The sequence below is a fragment of the Poecilia reticulata genome, chromosome 16 (genome assembly GCF_904066995.2).
Source record: "Poecilia reticulata chromosome 16, P_reticulata-male-v2, whole genome shotgun sequence".
NCBI lineage: Eukaryota > Metazoa > Chordata > Actinopteri > Cyprinodontiformes > Poeciliidae > Poecilia > Poecilia reticulata.
In genome coordinates, this window is record NC_088845.1 from 11,464,627 (window position 1) to 11,489,319 (window position 24,693).

At 38.7% G+C, this 24,693-nt stretch overlaps 1 protein-coding gene across 5 annotated transcripts; it reads right to left on the reverse strand.

Moving 5' to 3' along the window:
• Positions 1-905: 905 nt before the first annotated feature.
• mag (myelin associated glycoprotein) lies at positions 906-23,594 on the reverse strand. 5 transcript variants are annotated; one of them, XM_081616806.1, is made up of 13 exons: positions 23,518-23,594; positions 14,599-14,729; positions 11,769-11,871; positions 10,498-10,573; positions 10,025-10,393; positions 9,648-9,944; positions 9,279-9,536; positions 8,071-8,331; positions 7,540-7,848; positions 5,123-5,222; positions 4,419-4,515; positions 4,101-4,154; positions 906-3,832 (listed from the first exon to the last, which is right to left on the reverse strand). In XM_081616806.1, the coding sequence occupies exons 4-13, from the start codon at positions 10,541-10,543 to the stop codon at positions 3,674-3,676; spliced, it is 1,950 nt and encodes a 649-aa protein (XP_081472932.1). In that variant the 5' UTR covers positions 10,544-10,573; positions 11,769-11,871; positions 14,599-14,729; positions 23,518-23,594; the 3' UTR covers positions 906-3,673. The 5 variants fall into 5 exon arrangements, with proteins under 5 accessions (XP_081472932.1, XP_081472931.1, XP_081472933.1 ...); XM_081616805.1 differs by lacking the exon at positions 23,518-23,594 and adding an exon at positions 18,616-18,801; XM_081616807.1 differs by lacking the exons at positions 4,101-4,154; positions 23,518-23,594 and adding an exon at positions 18,616-18,802.
• Positions 23,595-24,693: the final 1,099 nt, after the last annotated feature.

Sequence of the window (24,693 nt, forward strand, 5' to 3'; positions counted from 1 at the left end):
TTTGCATGAATAAGCATTTTTATGCAGCTATGGTCCAAAACCATAAAATATGTGATAGGATAACCGGCCACTCAAGAGTGAAGCTCAAGAGTGAAGCTCAAGAGTGATTGTGTAAATCCATTGTGTGCCTGGAAATTGAATTGAAATTGAAGCAAGCATAAACTGTTCACTGTCATCAACTTCTTCTTTTGCTGCTTTCACTGAATGGCGTGGGTTTTCTCCAGTTCAGAAACTTATCCAACTGTTAGGATATTTTTTTGATGAAATCAAAGCTCATACAAATAAATGTGGATCAGAATTGAGACACACCAATATGGTTTTCTCTCACCATGATGACACACAACTCAAGAGAGCAAAACTGCAAAGACAGACTGAATAATACAATTGAACTTTTATCACACTATAACAAATTATATTTTTCTGATATTGATTAGTAACAATCATAGGCTTTCAGAAATGGTTGCCACAAGAACAAAATTTGTATTGAATTAGAATCATTACAGGATTTGAAGCTTCAGTTGTATGTTGCTAGTGACATGTTCTTGGTTTTAATTTACTTTCTGAGGTTTGAGAGATGTTGTTCATGTTGTTGTCCTTTTGGCCCCTTTCTCCACAGGATTGCCACGGTACTGCAGTGGCAGACATTTCACACCGGATGCCCTTCCTGACACACCCTACCCACACCCCAGTCCTCTGATTATCCCTGGGAATGGAAGGATTTGAACCCTGGTCTCTGACCAACCTGCTCTAGCACCCAAGTCACTACTGCCCCTACTGAGAGATGACTCATAGAAAAGCACAAAAAAAGGTATTTTCTATGTTTCATTCATCTAAACAAAAAAAAACCTAAAAACACAAATGACCATAATTTTGTTGTGTTTAAAAACAGCACACCAGACAAGGTATTGTTTTCTACCAATAATCCACTGTTGTTTTTTTGTATTTTTTATTTTTTTGTCTTTTATTTGTACTTATTTGGAACAGAAGACAGATGAATTTTGAATTGCTTAAAATAAAACAGAGCAAACCATATAATAATAAAACTGTCATACCTTTGCAATCTCTGATAATTTGCAGAGAGTTTGCAACTACTGATTTGAATTACTGTGTCAGAATATCAGAACTGTAGAAAAAAAATATATGTAATGACAATGATAATAATAATGATCACAAAGTATTGGACAATTTAACTGTACAACACACCGTGACAAAGAATTAGGTGTATTTAATACTGGTGTGAAAAAAAGAAATACAAAAATAAGAGGCATTGTAAGACTGCAAGCCAGCATATCTGGAACCCTCCATTAAAGTAACAAGAACACTGTCTTAATAAAAGGCAGAGTTAATTAGAATTGGTCAAAGCTGACAATGTTTGCATGCTGTAATAAACACAACTTTAAAAACTTGTTCTAATAGTTGTGCCATTCTTACCACACAGATTCTGCCCTCTCTTGATGTCAGACCATGTATTAGCAATTACCTTTTTGTGTGTCATTATTTCTTTGACCAATGTCCAAATAGGACAGAATATTTCAAACAAGAATCTTGCATAACGATTCTTCACACTATATTTTTGTGATACCTTGGATAAAAGCATTGTACTATTTAATAATTATGCATCCATTACTTTGAGGTGTTACAGAGGAAGTATTTCCTTTGGAAATTTACAACGAGTAAGGCTTCATTTGGAATCTCTTAGCAGCTGTTAAATGCTGTCTGTATTGCATGAAAATTGCAGAGAAAAAAAAAATCATGCCAACAGAATCCAAAACATGTGTTGTCTATCAGAACCTATGCAGCATGGCCAGATGTAGGTGTAATTTGGAGGTGTGTCATTTAGGGAGCTCAGAATAAACCAGCTTCTATGTAGAGTAGGTTATATTCTGGAGTGGTATTTATGGAGAAGGTAAACTGGATTGTTTGCTAAAGGTGGTCGGTGAGATTCTTTTAGTTAAAGCCAGAGCAGTGGGGGAACCTGAAGCAGAAAACTGACATTGCAGAGTATTTTGATAATATGAAAGGAATCCTGCCTGCAGGGTGAGTGTGGTTAGGATATAGCCTTGACATGACAAGACAGCTTGAGATAACAAAGCCATGCAGGTACACAGCAACCCAGCTGGACAAATGCCACCACATTCCTATGTGATATATTGCTTCGGCAAATTTGTGTGCGAACAAGGAACTCTCACGGTTCATGCAAGCCCACAGTATTTAATCCTGGCTGATTTTCAAAGTAACAGTATGGTTTTTGTCCAATGAAAAGAGTGCCTAGCAAATATCACAAACCTAAATTTATTGTACATTAGGGGAGTTTAATAAAACTGAGGTTTTAATAAATATTTTAAGCTAGCCGATTTTAATTTGAAATCAGTGAAATTAAGCAGGCAGTTTTCTTCTGAATTTTCTGATTTGACTCGTTAAGTTCAATATTGTTTAATATTTGAAGCCTATATTAAGACAGTGTTTATCCAGACTGGCTCTCGACTGCTTTTAAATGTGTCAAACTGGTGAAACACTCATGCAAAATATGTTGTAAACACACTGCCATCATCTTCTTCATAAATATACATCAATTTTATTTATTATAAGACATCATTATCAAGTTAGACTATTAGTGTGCTTTAATATCACATCACAGGTTCATCAAATGTATTTGAGCAGCACAACCAGTTGACGAGTTGGCGTTACTGTTTTCACTCATAAGTTTGACGCAATCCTGTGAGAAAGAGGAATCCATTTCTGTGGGAAGTTAACAGATACCCCACAGATCACAGACATCTGATCTTTCGGCACAATTTCAACACACACGCATACAAACACACACATTGTCTAGAGGAGATAACACTTTGGCCCCACACACATTTATATGTTGTGCTTTAGGTTTGTATTTTCTAGAATGCGTGAGAAAACATTTTTTTGGAGAAGAAAATAGACGTTTTGCACTTGCCACAGTAAGTGAAAATTTATATAAATTAAGGGAAAATGCTTGAAATGAATTGTGGCAGTTTTTGTAAGTGGGTGGCATGTCACTTAAACTTTGAAATTGCTGTCAAACGTAAGTGACACCTTTCTGTTTTCTGTCTACTGAGTTCCACAACATATCAAATACAGTAATGATGAGGCAAGATACCAAGCTGTATAACTCTGTTGTGTCTCGATACATTGATGTGCTTAAGATGTAATGAACCAGAACCAGAAAAGAGAGGATTTAATCTCTGTTCAGAAAACTGAAGAAAAACACAGTAACTCCTTGCCCTGATGCTTCGACCGGCAGCAGACGCAGTGACAGTGGTCAGACAGATCAAATAATGAGACAGATGAGACACTGATAACTACAAGAATAAAACAAAATGTGAAATGATGTAGAAACAATGTGCAACAATCGAATCTTGCAATTAAAATAATGTGTGATTTCGTCCTGTGAGTCCTGCTCCATCCTGGAAAACTGGCAGTTTTGAGTTGCGTATAAAAAGGATATTGCATAAAGAAAGGGCCACTGTCAGGGAGTTGTACATTATAAATTATACACCAGGGAAAAAAAATGAAACAGTGAGTCACCATAATCAGGGAGGAATCCAGTGAAGGAGTTAATAAAAGTTTTTGTTGAGGATGTATGTAACTCGTGGCTGCCACTGCGTCTCGCGTAGCCGAGGGATCAGGGAAGGATCGCGATTCATTTGGCTTTGATTTCTGTGTAGTTGCTGCCGTCATCTCCCCTCCCAGATGCCCCCTCCCTGGGCCTGGCGCCAATAAACTCCAGAGAAGCGTAATTCAGCTCTTGCCTCTCCAGTCCTGCCACAGAGCCCACAGGTTGGTAATCCCCGTCTTCTCCCTGCAGACAGAAGGAGCATTCACCACCACCAACTATCAAGATCCAAGGCATGAACAGAAATCAGTTAGGAGTTACTGGTTGACATAATGACAATAGGACTGACGATGTTTGGTGTTAATCTCGCGGTTCGTGTTACGAATGAGGAAGCCATGCAGAAGGCCTTTTCGGAAACAAATTAAAGTGAACAGAAGAGAGAAGCTGATATGCAAGGGGGATGCATCTGTCTCTGTGGCTTGTGTCTTAATGGGGATTCGTTTGGGAACCTTACCGTAGTCTCCTCTAGAATGGAGTTAAACTTTGAGCCCAACAGCTCTGTCTTAAGCTGTGCAAGAGTTAGGGGAGAGAAAAAACAGACAGAAAACGCAGAGAAGCGATGAAAGCAGGAGAAAAACAGTGTTTCGAAAGGTCATTGTTGGAGTTATTAGACTGCTAGTGGGAGAGATTACTTCATGACCTCTTTTCAGAGCTCAAAATGGGGTCTCAATACTATTTTCATTACACAAAATGTTAACCCCAAACATTCTGAGAATGGTCGTTCAACCCCTCCGTATTTATAATCTGAATTATTGACATCGTTATGTCTCACCACTTTCTTCCTCAGATTTTGTTTGTCCTTCTTGACTGCGCTGTAGTACAAAGCTGGGTTCTCCAGGACCACGTCCTGCCTAGGGTTGCCATTCTCTCTGGGGGACGGAGTCACATAATCAGACTCGGTCTCAGCTGCCAGTAAAGCTGGGCGACACGCCAAGCCTGGGCATCCATTTTAAAACAAGCTGTTTAAGGTTATGCTGGAGGCCGTCTCTGGCTGTGAGTGACGTGGTTATTTGATGGGTTTAGTCGCTGAGATCGCTGTTCTACTGAAGAAAGCTTGCGAATTTGAGGGTCGAATGAGGCCTTGGGACTAAATTAAAGCACCTTGGTTAAGAGGGCTGCCTGGGTTGTATTTAGCACAGCAGGTCAAGGATACGGAAGCAATGTCAGAGCAAAGAATCATGCCTGCAAAATATAAGGTTAGTCCAGCTTGCTTACTACCTCCACAAGGCAGCCAGTGTGAATTTGCAAAGATTTCATCTCAGTTTTGTTGTAGCAAATGAACTGAAATCGCTTTTAGACAGAAGATGCTCACGTCCACATCGATCCCACATTCACTCAAATACAATCTGCATACATGTGTTTTAGAATGGATGACTAGGCTCAAGTGTTTCCAAGGATCTCACAAAATTCTTAGTAAGCAAAACAAAAACGTCCGTGTAACATTGTCTTCTCCATTAGTTTGTTGTTTATACTCACTTCTTGTTATTCTGGCCCACATATCTCACTGCTGCAATAATGAAGGCAATCACTGCGACTCCTCCAATGGTGCCAACTATAACTGCCATCATGTACTTTTCTAAAAACACAAAGGTGATGGTCTGTAAACTGACAGCAACATTTGCACAAATATTGCTCAGATGGTGTTAAGCCCAAAATTATTCATACCCCTGGGCTAATTTGAATACGACAATTTTTTTCATTAAACCAATAAGTTTGTTGACTGCTAAATCTGCGATGGGGTATGAATGCATTTTGGCTCGACTGTGGAAAGGGAGTTAAATCAGCGATCATAATCTAGACACTCTACAGTAAATAGACAAATATTGTACAAACTGTATTTCTCATAAAAGCTTTTCTTAAGCAAATGTAGCCCGATTAGTCAGTCAAAAAGGTAATTAAGTTATTTGCTTTTCAGTGTGAAAATAGTAATGGAAATAAGCTGCAATGATTTGTTCCTACTTCTCTTTTAGACATAACCTCATTAATAGTTATCATTAATAGTGGACTTCCTAAACATTGAATCTGGAAATGTCTTTATGTATTTACAATCAACATGTTTCAACCTTCTCAAAAGGATACTGGTCATTTACGGTCTTTTATTGCTGGAGTACTTCTGCAAGTGATGGAAGGCTTGCCTAAATCACTTCTTTATTGAAAGATAAAAAGTTCCTATGATATCCGAGTTTAAATGAGGTGTAATCCATCTTTAAACTAGCTCAGCCTTAATAATAAAACCTCATACCAGGAACAATGTCTCCCCTCTGTTTTCCTCAGATCTTATTGTAGTCCCTTGTGATCATCACTGTTTCATCATAGATCCTTCTATTTTCTCATTTTTGACTCATTCTCATGTAATTTTCATTTTAAAAATGTCCACAGTCTTTGACATTCTTTCTTTTGATTCATTGGTCCAGTCTCGATGCTTTATCGGAGTCTGTGATTGTCATGTTCTAACTTCCTTAACATACCCATAACTTGAAACCAGACTGCACAGTTAGTAGCACTGTTGCTTTGCAGACAGAAAGTCCAGGGCTCAAATCGTAGCCTTGGCGCTTTCTGCATGCAGTTTGCATGTTCTCTTTGTCTTTTCTGCAGATTCTCCGGCTCCCTCTCGCAGTCCAAAAACATAACTGCTTGGTCAACTGGTCTCTGTAAATTATCCTCAGGTATGAATGAGTCTGTGTAGGCATGTTTCAGAAAAATCCCAGGAGGAAGATAACCGGAATACAATAGATTTGGGTGTATTGGGATGTATCACATCCTAAAAACCGGAGGTGTAATGTTACTGAAGCAGGAGAAATAGTGCTTTATTTGGGATTTATTTTTCTAGTAGATCAATACAGATTTAATTCACTGGAGCAGAACAGAGTGTGTGTGATTAATTACAGTCTCTGAGCCTGTTGTAATGAAGGGCCAACATCAGCAGACTTTTTAAGTGATCCAAGAAATTGATGCAAATCAACGCTTAGATCTGAATAACTATGCCAGATTTTTAGAATCATTAAAGCCATCTTGAAACTTTCACTAGGTTGGATTGTGCATTGCAACGTATGTGGTGTGCTCATGTCATGCAGCAAACAAAATACCAGACAAATGAGGTACTAACCTGGGTGATTATACAAACACTCCAAAAAGGGAAGTGTTAAAGAAATGGCCAGCTGTAGGGTAGCAGATATGAAAAGGGTTGCATTGTGAAATTAATTAATAATGTAGCTTCATCAGCTTTATACCAATGTGAGAGTGCTCCAGGGAACATTTATTTTGGGGAGAATCTGAGAGTCAAGTTGTAGAAGGAATCTCCAAAGAATTATGCATACCATCCCTACTTATAAATTCTAGAAAATACACACGCCTGTAACATCTGGTTTCAGTTATCACTCAAAAAACATCTGCAATCCTAAGAGCATATCTCCTTCAGCATGTCCCAAGGTGCGCCTGTTGTTATAAGAGGAACTTTGTCAAAAGGGCGTCTGGAGGGTTAAAGGCAAAAGGTCATATCCTCTAGAAAAAGTCAGACATCTATCATTTGTTCGAACATACACTGCTCAAAAAAATAAAAGGAACACTTCAGTGTTCACTTAAATGTTAAAGTGTTCCCTTTATTTTTTTGAGCAGTGTATAATCTCAGGCTCTATACAAGATGGAACTATACTAGAAATCCATCTCTTATATAAGTGGAAGGCAGCACACTGACAATGCTTTTGCTAAAATGTACAAATTATTTTCTCCACTCCTCCCTGTTCAAATAAACCAGTTTTAGTTTTAGTTGCTTAATACACGTTAACCATTTGGTTTTGCTGTAAAAAACAAAAATCATAATTTACGTTGTTTCACATTAAAATCAAACTCTCAAAACTGTGCTGTCAAAGCAAAGGTAAACTCTTTGGACTCACTTTCTTGTTGGAGCTCCAAAAGCACGCTCTCCCTCCCATAGATGTTGTACATGCTGCAGTGGACGTTCACAGCCGGCCCGTTGTTGTCGGCCCGCTCACCTTTCTCCCGTAGTTTGATCATCGCAGTGGACGTGTGACCGTCCGTGTGAGTGTAGAAGTTGAACCGACCGTCGGTTTCGTTGATGGTGATGTTGAGGTCAGGGAGGTAAAACTCAATCGTGGGTTCGGGGTTTCCCACGGCCACACAAACACACTGGACTCCCTCCCTCACCACTGTGCACTTTGACTCCTCCAGAAACACAGGGGCATCTGTTAAAAAGGGACAAACAGATAAAGGAGTTGATAAACAGAACATGCCTGTGAAATATTTTAACACTATCAAACAAATTGTCAATAAAGTCACCATCTAATCACTGTACGCTAGATGAAAAGATATAGACAATTAAAAGTTTCTACAATCACCATTACAATATTCCATTATACTACCATAAATTTGCCAATGAGAATAATCCAGGACATTGAGGCACTCACATTCCACAGTGATATTGAGGGAAGCGCTGGCCCGTCCATGCTCATTCTCCGCCAGGCAGCGATACTGTCCTGTTTGCTGCGGCGTGATATCCATGATCTCCAGCACCGAGAGCTCGCCAGCAGTTATGGAGCCTGCCAGCTCCCCGTCCTTCAGCCAGGTCAGGGTCGGGGCAGGGCTCCCCATGGTGTTACAGTGCAGGGCCAGCGAGGAGCCCTGAACTACTGTCATGGAGTCATTCACAACAGGCTCACGAGGAGGGTCTGTAAAAAAATAAAAGTTAAAAAACAGGGAGAATTTGAGTTTGTTCTTATGTTTGCTACTCAGATAAAAAAAAAAAAAACATTTTATTTCTGATTGTCAAGAATGTTCTCACAGTAACAACATGCATTTAAATCTGACAGTAGTTTATTATCATGTTATGAAAATCAATGCTATGACAACAAAACATCTCCGACATTTCAGGAGAAAAGATAATCTCAAGTCACAAAAAGTATTTAATACCTCCATAAATCCTCTCGTCTAAATACACTTTATCTGTTTAAAAGAACATCTAATCACTCAAAAGCTTTACTGCAGTTCTAAAGTTCACTTTCAGTTTTATAACTACTAATGTAGGGAAATGAGTTGATTCCCAGAAATAAAATGAAATGTAAAATTTGTCACTGAAAGAAAAGTTTAAAAGACTGTATTTTAAAGGAATAGTTCAGAATTTTATTAAGTACGGCTCTGTTTAAAGACGGTAAGATCATAATATCTCATTTCTATTAAATAACTCTCTTCAGACATTTACTTAGCACAAATTATTTGGTCCTAGAGGCAAAAGCTAATGGTAATTAAACAAGCATTTTAAAACAATCTCAAAAACATAACTTCCTTTTATGCAAATGGTATTTAAATACCCTGAAATTATTATCACGTGTGTTGGCCAATTATTTCCACAAAAACATAAAGTGTTAATGGAGGTCAGCAGTGGTGCATCACCAGTAATCTGACTTTTTGAAACACATTTGAAAAACAGAACATGCAGTAAGATAGTAACTTCTTATAACTTTTGAACCAAACCTCACTTCAAGCATACAAAAACTGTCTTTTTTTTCTCTGTGTTTTAGAAAACATCCCTGGCTAAGACCATAAACTGCAGACATTGGAGGAAAAAAGAACAACGCTGTTAGCCATTTGTGCTATGGAGCTCATTTCCCAGACTTACATTTCACAGCGAGGTACAGTGATGTGTTCATAATGCCATAGCCATTGTCTCCAACGCAGGTGTAAATCCCCTCATTTTCAGGTGTCACATCATCCAGGGAGAGAGAGATGTTGGATGCTGTGTCCCATAGCACCTCCTGGTCTCCGAACAGCCAGGCGACACGGGGAGAAGGGTTGCTGTCCACTTCACAGTGCAGTGTCACAGAGCTGCCCTCCATCACTTCAGAGGATACGTTCACCCACACTGATCGCGGAGAATCTAAAAGGTAACGAAAAAAATTAGGCCTTTGTTTGTTGGTACTCAAGTTTTCAGATGCCACGTCCAAACAGGAGACCCACACATCACTCCAAAAGGTTTCAATGCACTTACACTTGACGTCTAATGAGACGAGCCTCTCATAGACCAGTGTGGTGTTGGGGAAGTAGACCCTGCAACCCAGTAGCTGGCCATTGTGCATAGGTCTGGGTGTGAAGGTGAGGGTGTTAGAGATTACTGCTGTATTGCTCTCCTCCGTGTAGTCAGCGCTGAACTCCGGATCAGGCAGGTAGTCGGTGTACATCCACTGGATCTCTGGGGTCATGTCTGGGCAGTTATCAGGAGCGTAGCACGTCAGCTCCAGGGTCTCGTCGCTAACAATCTCCTCTGGTATGTCAATGTTGGGCTGATCTGCAGAACAGAGCATAATCATCCTCAGTTTAAGTTTTTCTGGGTTACCAATGAGAATATTTGCTTCGTTATTGGCTCACCTAAAACTTTGAGCTCAGCATAGTCTGGGTAGGAATATTTATTGGCTCCACCAACGTCCGCACGGAAGTAGTATCTTCCTGAGTGCTCTGTGCCAACATTGCCAATAAGCAGTGTGCAGTTTCTCTGGTTGAGGTCACCCAAAAGCTTGGTGCGGCCCTTGTAGCTCTCGTGCACAACGTCTGTGAGTGATTTAAAGACCACAGGGGGGAACAGTTGCGGATAGGGCTGGCCAAAGTACCAAATACCATGAACACCCCGGGCGGGCCTGATTCCAGACGGGTACATGAAACTGCATGGGATGACCACACAGGAGTTTGTCATGGCTGAGATGTCCCGAGGTAACCAAATATTCCACTGACAGTTGGCATCTGTACAAGTAGAGGGAAGCAGAGTCAAAGTTGATGTCCATTATTTCAAAGTAGAAGAAAAATCACATGATTTGATTGATTATGAAAACACAGAAATGTATTACCACTGATAATTAACAGCAGAGGTATGAGCAGCTCCAAACACCACATTGTCTTGGCTTAGCACTGGACCATAGACTTCTAAAAGAAACACACACACATTCAGTTACAGCACAGCAGGAGGGGAACAAGTCTATATAATGTGTATGCTTGGATTTGATCAGATAAACTAATGACTATTTTACCCACATTAAAAGATTTCAACTTACCCGTTTGGTCTATTTGTTTTTATTACTGGAATAAACTAAAACCTTTATCTTAAATATGTGGAAAACATGTTTTGATCAAATTTTGCCAACCTTCAACTAAAGTGTGGTGAAGTATCTAAAACACTTTCTGTCAAAATGAGTGAAGCACTCTTAACAAACATGTTTTGGGTACTTTCAGTGAAGACTCCCTCAGCTCTTCTGGCACTTTGGCACTTATGATGGAAATATAGAGGCAGAAATATTTGTGTGACAATAACCAAAATGATCATGATGCTCCAATTTGCCTTCTGATGTTTGAAACATCTTTTTCTAAACACTTGCGAAAAAGTCATTTTATAGTAATTTAACAACATTTCACATGACAAAAATAAAACAAAAAACATTTTTTACATCATTTAAACTAATACAATTTTATGTTTTATTCTTGGGGTGCACCGATTGCAGTTTTCTGGCCGATCAGAGATTACCAATCTTTTAAGCTTAACCTGACTATTCCGATTTTGGCTGATTAATGAAAAAGTGAGAATTTCATGTCTTGAATTTTTCAATTTCAGTGCTTAATGTTGATGTCCCATTTGCACATCACAAAACCTTGTATTTATGCACATACTTTGGGAATCCACTTTAGTTACCACAGAAAAGCAGATAAAATATTCTAAATCTGGTTCTTCTCATCAGACCATCATGTATCAACATTCCACACAAAGACAAATAATTCATTATTATTTCACAGAGTGGATGGCATGTCGCTGTATAGGAAGGGAACAATGACATTTCTAGAGAAAATCTTTGATTTTGTAAAATGGTATTAATATATTTTTCTAAGTTTTGTTAAGCATCAGATTACTCTTTATCAAAGCTTAACTTACTTCAGTGGTACTTGTATTAATCTTACTTTACTCTGAATCCACTCATTAAAATTAATAAAAACTTGCATAGAGAGACTGCCGTGGTCAAAACTTCAATTGTAAGAGGTAATAAAAATGAAAAACATATATTTTGAGAGTCATTCTTGTGCCTTGGGTTAGGACACTGATTTGTAACTAGCAGAGTGAGGTAGGTTTTACCTTGAAAAGCTGATGGTTCACAACAGACTGAGTCACTGCAGCTTATCGACAGCTCCACTAGAGGGTGTTTACTCACACCCAGGCAGCTTGACAGCCCTGTTCTCTACAAGAAAGAAACAAGCAAAAAAAAAGCATTACGAGTCCCGTCACCATGATCTGGCGATTACATCACACTCACTCTGACACAGAGCAGTAGTAAGACCTACAAACGCAGCGTCAGTGGGCACCTGCTCGCGCCCCCTCAGTGGAGTCTCTCATTATGGTGGCCATACGTAAGACCTCACGATGAATGACCCTCACTGTTGGTTGAGTTCTGACATGAAGCCAAACACCAGTCACCACACATCATGTCATCAGTAGATTACTGATGCTATTTGTGCTGTGCTAGAATTAAATCAGGAGCGAGGGAGGGACTTATAACACTACACACTGATGACAATGTGGGTGTAAGCGACAAACATTAGAAAGTCAATACTGACAAAATGGCATAAAAAGCAAAGCAAATTGAAAATGCATATCAAATATTTATTGTAAATTGGTCCAGTGTTGATTTACATCACATTTTATAAATTGCTGAGTCTATGAGAAGCTGTAATTTCCACCAAGTGAAAATAACATGTTAAAAACTTAGAATAACTTCAATGTTTCCAAACAGAAACCAACATTAAAGCATATTGTAAGCATTTTATGTCTTTAGCACAGACCCAGTGTAAGACCCAGTGTCCTAATGTAGATCCAGCAAACGGTCACAGGCTCTGGGAAACACAAGTAGGTTAAAAGGCAAAAATTCTGAAAACATAAGTCACCGATCTGGAGTTCAACTGCTCTAAATTTGGCATCACAGTAAAATGTTTTCACAAACGTAATGTTTCACAAATCAAAAGTAGGTTTTTGAAGAATCTTTGATTAATTTTATGTAGTCTTGAACTGTTTATATGTTGTGAATTTTTTGCATGTCCCAACCTTGAAGTGATCATACCAAAAACAATGCTATTTTTATGTCAGTGCAAAAATAATCCTGCTTAGGTCTAAGCAGTGTAAGTGTTTTATTTGTAAAACTACAGGTGGCCGAATGCAGTCCAAATAGCAAACCATCATTTGCCATGACTGCCAAGTAGAAATCTACAAATCAGAATGGCCAGCAGCAATGTAAGGCAACTCCCTGACTGTGCAGGCAAGTAAGTAATAGGAAACCCACTGATTTCTGGACTAACATAATATAATACTGGATTGCAGAGCTGAATTTGGGAATGACACCAAGTTCAGCTTAGCCACACTACCAGTCCAGAAACCTGTGGGGTTTCCAAATTGATATCCTTAAAGACCTGGCCACAAAGCAGCAAAAACTGTATCAACATGTTCAGTAAAGAATGCTGTGTAGAGCTGTTTGTGTGAAAGATTTATTTCTATGCAAGTCATTACCAGCACAGCTGCCACCAAGTTATTTAACCATAGTCTCTTACAAGTTTGCTGTTTGCACGAGACAATCTGTTGGAAAGTAATGAGAATCAATTGAGCTTCCAGCTTCAGGTGATCACCTAATTAAATCCATCTTTTAAGAAATCATGTCATTTCCACAAGAATGTTTTAGATTTCATGAAAAATCACGACAAACTGAGGTCCTGTTACACAGCTGCTTGAAAATCAGTATGTTGGTACTTGTTATATAAAACTGAGATCAGAAATAAATAATTTTATATTATTTTGATAGATGGTAAGGGAGTATTTTTTGCTGAAAAATCCTTTCATTCAATTCTTGACAAAACATTGTTTTTGTTCGTTTTTCTTGACAGCTAACACCTGACCTCTGATGTAACCTCTGATCTAATAATCAGTTTCCAGAAGAATTTGAAGTCCTGCGGATTTCTTCAAATCTTTCTTACAAATCTTATGATTCATAACACGGGAGTTTCCGAATTCCGACTGTCACTTTCATGGGTTTCCATTTCTAATATTAAACCTAAATCTATAACAGTTTTAAAATGGAACAAAAAACCAAATGTACACCAACAAAAGGATGAAAAATTAATAAACGCAAAAGAACAAGCAGAGGATTTTGGCTTTGTGCTGCAGCAGCCGGTGTGTGCAGATGGCGAGATTGGGAGTGGATGGTGCTTCAGAGCTTCGTGATTAACACATCCCATCATCCCCCGGAGAATCCATGACCAATATTAACTTTGCTGATGGACAGCAGGGAACGTTTCTGTTTGTTTGACATGGCCAGGGATGCGTCATGCTGTTCATCATGCAGCCAAACCTCCAGAAAAATAGCCACATAACTGGTGATATTTCAACATGTTATAAATCTTGTCTGACTGCTAAGAAGTTCCAGTTTCATGCTAGTTTGACCTTTAAAACCTGCATGCTTGTTCATTTTGGCCACATGGGGGCAGTAGAATCCATTTCGGAGCAGAGCATCCTCACACTTGCGGCTAACAGGATGACCTTTCTAGCTGTTGACTATTTCAACACTTAGAAATCCGAAGCAGCATTAGCATGAAGAAGATGGAAAATTAAATCTCACAAAATTGATTGTGTTCTAAAGGTGACACAGACAAAGAGATGCTTTATAAGACATTCAGGCCCGGGGCAAGAGTCCGGAAAAATCTGCGCTCTCAACAAAAGGCCAAGAGCTTCATGGGAATGATCTGGAGAGAAGGAGGTTGTGCAGCAGCAACGGCAGGAGACAACAGAGCAGAGCAGCCAGGCATGGCCAGTGACACCACCACCAACCTCAACAACGACCTCATTGATGGGGCAGACAAACGGCTGGCACAGAGCACCCTGCATACGTGTGCACGCTTACAGGGCCCACACAGAAAACACTTGCCTCATACCAGCCTCAGCACCAGGCTCCTGCTGCCTCGCGGTCCTGAAGGCTTCTTTTTTTTTTTTTGTTTTCTTCACGTTGTTTTTGTTCTCCCCGAGCTGGTGGTCTCACTCCGGTTTCCAGATGTCAGACTGCGTGTGAGAACACAGAAAAGGTGGAAATATATCAGTGTTTCTTGGGCACAAGAAGAATGAGGAGCCTGCATGGAACCTGTCTGGATGTAGGCAGATTTATTAAGTATGTCCTCCGTCATAGAGATGTCAGTGGCCCACTCAGCATTCCTCCCTCTGTTTTATGGTTTCCCTACGATGTCTCCATGCCTTGATGTCTGAGTCAGAGGCTGGTGCGACTTAAATTTCATTCTTTATCTTAATAGTTGATTTGTAGGGGAACAGCTGGTACGTATGAATAAATACAGCACCTTTGACAAGGGCTTTTGGTTACATGAAAGCATAAATAATAATAATACACACTGTTTAAAAAAAATGCAAATACAAGGCAGAATAAAAATTAAATTCTCATTAAGACTCATAGGAAATATTTCATCCCTCAGATTTCTACAGTTTTTGCTTTTGCGTCACACTTAAATGTTTCAAATACAAAAAAGAAACATCAGGCAACCAGAGTAAATACAAAACGCAGTTTATTCATAAAGGGGAAAAAAAGCTAACCACTGTTTTTTCATTCTAAAAATTTCATTCTAAATTGTTTTTACATTATTAGAGTTTTATTCATTCCATTTTTTATTGCTGAATCATGAACACTGTCTTTAAATTAGGCAACACCAACCTTAACTAAGGTAAGTGAAGCTTGCATTTAATTAGCTGTTCAATAGGTCTGGCAGTAACCAGGTTTAGATTATGAAATGTAACAAACATTGTGGTCAATTCAGTGTTTTTGGTTTGCTTAGCTTCTCTCTCTAAATAAATGAAATTTGTAAACTGAAATTTGTAATTATTTAAGTTGTCTTTACATGATTGGTGATCTGAAACATTTGAATGAGACACAAAACACAGAAATGCTGTAAGAGGCAAGCAATTTTTCTCAGCACTGTAATAAATAGAGAGACACAATCTATTAAAACTAAACAAAGAACTGTCCTGATCCGCTAGGACTACATGGCTGGTCTTTATTTTGAAACTGATCCAGTTTCATAAGTGGAATCAAATGATCACTAAACATTCAAGAAACCAGAGAAGCTTTAAAAATAAGTTTGAAGTTAAAACTTTTGATATATATTTTTAAAAAGGCACATAGTATTCTGCTTCTTGGAAACAGTGATCTGATTTAATGGGCTCCCTGTCCAAGATTTTAATCTTCTAATTATAATTTATCCTCACAGGCTTTATTATTGCAGATACAGCTTGTGACTAAGAGGTTAAACAGTAATTTTATGTGAAAAAAAAAACAAAAAAAAAACATTAGTGCTATTCCTGCTTTAGCATGAAGAGAGAAGCAGCGATGACTCAATATCACTTTGAATAAGGCGTCATTAGAGCAACATATGAAGTGTAGGAGGAACTTGTGAAAAATATGATTATGTAAATTGCAAATTTACATTACTTTGAAACACTTTGATCTTTAACTTTATTTTTTTCAACTGCATCTGAACACACTCTATAATTAGAGCCAAGAAAGTGTTTATATCGGCTTCTGTTTGTGGGCAGATTTTAATCTGATTTTATGTCTTTCCAAGCTCATGTAGATCTGATATCTGCCCTGGTGAGGAATGTGTGGAGGTGGGGTACACAAGCACGGATCCACTGAGAGGTCCACCTAGTTTACATACTAATACAACAAGGCTAAATTGTGTCTCCAGTGAGCAAGGTTCTCCAACGCCTTTGTTGCAACTGGAGTGCGTCACTTGAGCTGAAAAGCCTTCAGACCACAGGCCGAATGATGGCATCGAATGAGCTCAAGGGAATCCCTCTGCAAACAGTCTGGAGAGGAGCTGAAGTGAAGAATGTTACATTGAGGCGCTGGAGACGTGGACTAATGAATAAGCAGCATGCCATAACCCCCTACACATGCATGCAGCATAAGGCAAGCTGGCTCAGTCTTTGGTGTAGGGCACATTGATATGTGACCTTCCTCCACACTCCCTCTGCACTGGTTGTAAATTAAGCATGCACTATTGTCCTGCTGGGAATGAAGTCATTGTCGATCAGATCAAACTTTATAAGCATTATCAGTTTGGTTATATAAATTTAAACAAAGAGTTTTGCCTAATATTCATATGGCTTTGTGAAAGAGATCCTTCTCTCATCAAACGTCGGTGTTATCGCTTCTCCAAAATCATTCCTTTGGGATATTTGTTGTACCCAAGCAATCAGCCCAGATAAATCAGGTTGTGACACCTTTGATGATTCATCTATGCAACTGAAGCTGCTAATACGAAAACAACTGGCCGTGCCAAGGAGAACCTTTTCATTGTTAATATCGTCTGCAGTCCGTGCACAAGAGCAGCGGCTCAGCTCCTTGGATGAAGGGAGGGAGGGAAAGAATGGGAACCTTGTCTGCAGAACACTGCCCATTGTGCAGGGGAACAAACTGGAGGAATTTTTTTTTTTTTTTCCGGAACAGGCTCGCTCACAGCTTGCGCTTTGCTGCTTGCCTGTGACGCGCGTTGATCCACCACAAGCTAAGGCTCCCACCAAAATACTGAGAGGAGCAGATGGTCTTAAAACATGGCCGCTCCCCCTCCCACACATGGAGCGCTGAGCTGCGATGAGCGCGCGCACACTAAAAGACACACGGTGTAAACATTAAAAAGAAGGTATGCCAGCGTCTAGTCACACAGTCTGTCAAAAGAAAGGAAAGATTAGACTTTTATGGGATAAAAAAAATAAATGTATTAAATTAGTTTTTATAATGTATGAGATATTTAACCATTTTTACATTTTCAGACACTTCCTCCTGTAAATCTTCAGTGGGCTCCACCACTTTTCACCCCGTTTTCTATTCAGCTTGTACAGTAGTTTAAACTTTAAAATCCACTTTGAAATGTTTCTCTCCCACCATCGGTTTAATTGTGAGTCTTTTTCCAAGAACACATATCAACAAGGAGAGCTTTAGTTGGCAGACCCCCAACAGAACAACAAACCAGGAGCACAAGCAGCATTTATTTGTATTCTTTTTCCACCTGGCAAACAAAGCAGGTCTGGCAATCCCCGTCCCGGTGAGCAGATGGTGAGCCACAGGCCTCCACTCTCATAAGAGTGCCCTCCCTTCCGCTCTGAACTGAAGGAGGTGAGAAACAGAGCTGTCACCTGTTCGCCATCATATACAAATAAAACGCAGCTCCTCCCAAGGCCTTCTACTTAACTAATTGTTACAGACAGGGAGAGGTCATTTTACATCGTCACACGTCTGGGTTGGTTGAAAATTTAGATGACTGAAAAATCCTTGCACTCAAATTTAACCTGGTCAAAGAGGGTCAGTACTGGCTCTGGTAAAGAAAAAAAAAATTAGCTTAACATTACAGTCTACTGTGTATAATGTAATGCTTAATTTTCCTAGAGTGAGAAGAAATGCTAAGCCAAACTTTTCTACCTAGCGTTTGATTAGATCCATTCGATCAATAAAAGATCCGCGGGGCGCTAACAACACCGGCACCAAATCCTGTCCTCTAATAATTGGCTGGGCTTTTAGCAGCTCCGACTGACATCAAACACCCTCTCTCATGTGTGAACACTTGCGCATCACCACAAGCACGTTCGCCCATCCAGGCATTTACGAAGGAACAGAGAGTCACACACACGTATTCATTATCCAATGCTGTCTAACCTGTGATTCATTCACTTCGAGCTCCAGCTCATCAGTTCTGAGGGCTCACGCAAACAAGAGCAGACTCACATCATGAATGTTGGCGTTTGATCTTATAAACAAAGGAGTACAAATTGGAAAGGAAAACAGGCTTTCACAACACACACAGTGCGCTTGTCTCATCTTGCTTCCTTCTTACAGGAAAATATTACATTCGAATGCAAGTCAGATAAAAGAGCTGCTGCTCCTCACCTGTGCAGGTGACTGTGGCCAAAGTCCAAATGTTAGCAGCTCCTGTGGTTCTAGCAATCTTTCCTCAGACACTCGCATGTAAGCAGTCACACCAGCAGAACCTCTCGCCACTCGCAGTACCAAGCCCCAATAGTGGAGAATAAACTGCCCTCCCCACCACCAGCGCCGACATCAGCCCCCCTCTCTCATGAAAATCAGCCCTTCAGTGTAGCAGCATTGTTCTGAAGCTTCGCCCAAAGGCTCAACCATTCATAAATACATGGGGGACCACAAAGGGCCACACTGTTCCAACTTTCCCCAACATGGGTGAGGCTTTGAATTTCAAGGCGTTTCGACTTCACTTGTCCAGTTTGGTCTGAGCTGGATGAAACTGATAACTTTTGATCATTTAGGATCGATAGACAGCATAGTGTTTTATTCTATAAACCATCGAGGAAGTCACGAAGGGAAAATAAGGGAAGTTAAGAGGAGGACAAGGCAAAGGAGTGAAAAATTCTTCACGTTTTTTCAAATGTCCTTTAAAGTCAAGCAGAATCATCCTTTTTGCCTTTAAAATAACAATCCTCCCAGTGTTATCTTTCAAAAGCTCAAAAAACCCCAAAAAACAAACAAAACAAAGCAAAAATATGTGCATGTTTTATCCCAGCAAAAATAACTCTGTGGTTTGTTAGATGTTTTTTTATCTGCAAGGCTTAAGTCATTACCTTTTAATGAACAGCAAAAAAGTAAAAAAAAAACAATGTGCACGGGCCTAAAGGTAGCTGAAGATCCAAAGTTATTCACACCTTTTATGTGTGCAAGAATCTAAACAATTATCTTTGAGGGATTATTAAAAAACTGTATAACTTTCATGGTAACTTTTCAATACAAGTCAAATATTACAATTAGCCAAACCACGACAGAGGTATTCTGAAAATCCACAAACTGATCATACCTGGAAATTCTAAAATGTCAATTACTTTTTCGCATGACAATAACAAACGGTTCGTTGGAGTTTAATGCGAAAAACAGAGTATTCCATTTACATGGAGTGGAAGAAAAATGAAGCATACCTTCAAAAGTTAAAAAAAAGTTGCAAAGTTTTAAGCTGCTTTTTGACAAAAAAATCAAGATCAAGAACCTTTAGCTGCATATTCACCAATACATGACCATCGACCTAAGCTGACAGACAGGGTAAGCAAACATAGGAAATACGGTCAGATGAAACTAAAATTGAATTTTATGGCTTACATGCAAAATGCTATGGGAAAACTAACACTGCACACGAGCCAACCCTATCATCAAACTCAGTGGTTGTGGCATCATGCTGTGGGAATGTTTCTCTTTTTGCATAGTTTAGGGGAACATATCAGAAGTAACTTTTCCAAACAAACAAAAAAATATATCTCTTTATTATTATCTTTTAAACAACTTACCCAAACATCAGAACGCCCGAACCTTGGCCACTAGAGTTTTTTGTTTTTTTTAAACCAGGTTAATACAGGAAAGCCAATGCTTCAGCTAAAAAAGAAAGAAATAAAAAAAACAAATCCCACGTTGAAGTCTTTTTAAATTGTCCTGTTTCAGAAACATTCAAAAGACCCACACAATGAGTTAAAGGCATCATTTAAAGTAATGGACCATGACACTGCTGTGCACGTTTTACTCTAAAGGCAGCTGGTCAGATAATCAGGAGATGAATGGGGATAAATGTTGGTTCATACTGGAAGAAGACATGAGAATGGGATAGACGTTCACGTTGGGACAGTGACCCTAACCATCCAGCCAGTCACAATGATCTAGAAGCATATTCATGAATTATAAGGGATCAGTTTATGCTAAATATTTCCTTATTTGAAAAAAAATGTTGAAAAGTCCCGTTGCTTTGATGTTACAAATACACCTCATTTTGTGTCGATCTATTATATGAAATCCCAATAAAACACACTGATGTTGTTTTTTTTTTGTTTTTTTTGCAATGACAAAATGCGAAAACATTTAAAGGATACAAAGACGTCATTAAAACACTGTCGTTTACAGTCACATTCAACAACCCATTGGAGATACTTTCTAAACTTAGAGCACAACCAGAAACCATCACACATTTGTAGGGTTTTATAGAATGGGGTGTGAAGAAGTACAAGCTTCCTGTGTAATGCCTAGATTTTGGAATCATTTTTAAAGTTTGGTGATCTTCATTAAATAAAAAAAAAACTTTAACAATGTCCATTTAAACATGCTAAAGAGCTCATTAAAGAACAGGCTGACTGTTCCTGAAAATCATTTTATTTTGCACAGAATGTCCTAGCTGACGTGTTTTGTATGAAGAGTTGCATATGAACAGCTTCTCTATTACTGTCTCTACAAAGGCACTTAACACTCCTGCATTCCCATTAGATGGCTCACACAGTCAACTGGTGTCACTCTGAAGCAGCTTTTAAACATGACTCTGTTTTCTGCCTGAAGCTAACCCTCGCACTGAGCAGGACAAACTGAAGATACGGTAATCCAAAGACAAATCTGAATCGCATGCAAGATTTAAATCTTGTGCCTTTTTAAGCTCTGTTAAGCGCTTAACCAAATTGATTCAGATTTCTTTTTTCAGAAAAAATATTTATAATAATTGCCTTTATAATATGATAATTAGCATTTTTAGTTAATCCAATTTAAAAGATTTGCAAATCATTACCTTCTAGTTATATCTTAAGGTGTCAACTAAGCTGAGTTGTGATGCTAATAATAAACACATTAGCCTACATGGTATTAGGCTTGTCTACAGACTTGCATGGTGCTACGACAATGACATGAAAATCCAGGACCAGCTAACAAACGCTGTCCCTCCTCCTGAAACAGTAGCCATTGTCCCCAGAGGGCTTCTGGGACAGAACAGCTCAGCTCGAGCCTGACACCGCACAACACTGGGAAGTCGATGCACACAGATAATTGTCTTTTAATCAAAACAATCCCCTTTTCTCTGCTCTTGCTTGTTTGTCTTTGTCCCTTGTTCAACCTTGCTCCGCTGGTTGTAACTTTTATGAATTCTGGCAATTTTAATCAGTCCCAACCTGGGCGTGAGTTAGGAATTGTGGGTTTTATGCAAGAGTAGTGGATGCTGATCATCAATAAATTAGGAAAAGGTCTTGTGGGGGTGAAACTCAAATTACCTCATTTTTTTAATAGGTTTATTTCTAAGTGTAACTAATGGTTGGTGATGTTGATATAGTAACATATTACCTGAGTCAACCAGTGATTGTCGAGGATGTTTTTACCCTACACACTTGAATGTTTTTGCATGATTATTCATATTTGATGCTAACTTATCTCCTTTCTATATTTTTCCATCTGTTATCTCACAAGTGAACGTCATTTCAATAGTTTATCCCTGCTCAAAGACTAAACACACTTCCATGATGATTGAACAATTCTTAGATTTTTTTGTTTTTGCAAATGCTTGTGTCCAGCAAAAGTCAAACTTTCCATAATCCTGTCCGTGTCATTTTTGATGACTGAGAGGTGTTAAAATCAACAAGAATATGAACTTATTGTGAGCTGTAGCTCATAAAACAAGGTACAAGAGGAAGATCATCTTCAGCCAGAACAACAAGAGACAGAATCCTTTCTTGGTCATTTGACAGACACTGAAAACAATCAAGCTTTCAAAAAGACTATTTCAATCAAGTCTAACCACAAAGACCCAAATAAAAGCAGTGTAAGCACACACACACAAAAAAACACATTTTCACAGCTTTACGGTGCGGTTTGGGGGCCAAAGGGGTTGTGGGTAGAATGTGTGGGCGGGTGTTGATGGGGGTTGTTAGGATTGTGCTGGACAGAGACGAGCAGCAGAATAGCACATTGAGAAAGGATCCATTGTCCACCCTATCCACTTTATTGGACAGATGCAGAGGTTGGCTGCCATTTGCAAATGAATAAACAGTTGAAAAAATGCTAGTACTTCATATCTCATTGTTTCATTTTGCAGGTAGTTAGACAAACTGCTTAACATGTCCTCATATGATACATAACAGAAATCCTATTTTAATATAAAAAAAATATTGCATGAACTCATTTCATTGTAAGTCAATTTGAAAATATTAAACACCATGCTAAGAGAGACTGAATAAAACATAAAAAAAAAGATGTTTAATAAATAACCGTTTCAGTTGCATATAATCGCAAATCATGAGAGAAAACTCGGCTCACAAGTGAAAATTGAACGATTATTGACCTCATTTAGGGTGCTTGATCCTAAGCTGTGACATGCTGCTGTCCCGGGTTAAAAGGGGTTTTTCACTCCCAATGGTGCACCATGTCAGATTTGTCCTACTTGGTTTATATCCCCTCATTGTACTCCAACTGTCATTGCTTGGATTTAGATTCTGTTTGATGCACAGCTCAGTTTAGGTCTTTGACAGGCTCAACAGAATGTTTTTGCATTTTCTTTTCATTTTAGTAGAGATTAATTGAAACTATCAGCATATCCTCTGATATAAGTTACATTTTATGATGCATACCAACAACAAAAAAATGATGTAAGTTGTGGCTGTGGTGATAGAAAATGTCAAAACCTATAATTAGATAATATTCTAAATGATTTTAATCAAAAGATAAGTAATACATTATGCAATATGTGACAAATTATTCAAGATTATGTACTTTGATGTTTTATTTTAAGCTCTAACCCAGAAGACGCAGGTACATATACAGTTTTCAATATGTGAAGAAATTCATTGCTCAACATCATATATTTCTATTAAATTATCACCGCCACACGTTCTGTTGAAAGGATAAAGTTTTACATTTAACACATGAATTCACGAGTGACAGAGTAGAAGAAGACAAAAGCAGGTTAGATTGTTTTTCTAAAAGAAAAATGTAAGATTATTATAAAATCTGCCAGCTATGGAGCGAGATATCTCTTACCTTATCAGCTGATCTGATCAGAAGCCAGTGAGAGTCCTTCTCTCTCCTTCAACATTTGTTTACTCTGCTGCTCTCCCTCCTCTCTCTCTTTCACTCTCTCTGTGTCAGCAGATTGGCTCTTTGGCAAAATAAACCTGTGAATTTTTTTTTTTTTTTAACAGAGAAAAGGCAGATTCGTCAGTTATTTAATCAAAGACTAATTACATGATACCATGTAATATTTTTTTTTTGTTGTCAGGATAATTCTAAAATGTGTGCTACTTTTGTTGACAGACATTATGCAAACAGACAAGATCAAAAGTTTACATTGTACGAGGAGTGGATGATGGCATTCCACATTAGTTAATGTTCAATGTTTGATTTCAGGGTTGACTGATGAAAGCGTTTCTCATTTTAATTTTAATAACCCTGTATCTTTGACCTGATGGTAACAGGCTGTCTTCATGACTCAGAGAGTGGTCAGAATCATGACCAGGTCAGTTTCATGATTCGGTTTCAATTAGTTAGTTTCAATTAGAACCAGATAACTACAAGTGCAACAATCTCAGCAGCCTGAAGATCAAACAAAACAACAACCTAACACTGTGGGTTTTTTGGTAGAGCTTAAAATACATATAAATGTATTTTTATCTTTACTGCAAAATAATGCTGAGTGAATCGTGATATTAGAATCAGGAGTGTGAGCATAAACTGAATGATTTTTGTTAATGACCTTTTATAGTGACCATCTCGCGGGATGCACTTCACTTGCTGTCCGGTGTAGTGATGGATTGAGAACTGTACCTTCAGAGGCACATAAAACCGATTACAAAGCCAGCCTTTTATCACCACAAGAAATGTTCCAGTGTGACCAGCAGGTGAAGCATTAAAGGAGTAATCTCTTAACAAGATATTGAGAAACTCAAGACTTGATTACTCCACAGGTTGGCCTAAAATGCAATCAGACAATGGCAGCTAATCCAGAATGCTGCCGCTCACGTTGTCACTAAAACCAGGAAGATAAAGCACATCTCCTCAGTTCTAAAGTCACTGGCTCCCTATAGCTCAGAGAATGGACTTTGGACAACATTAGTTTATAAATCACTGAGTGGCTTTGCACCAAAATACATTAAACACCTGTTGTCCTGCTGTCATTGTATCAACCTTATGGACTACTCAGGTCTTCTGGTTCTTGTT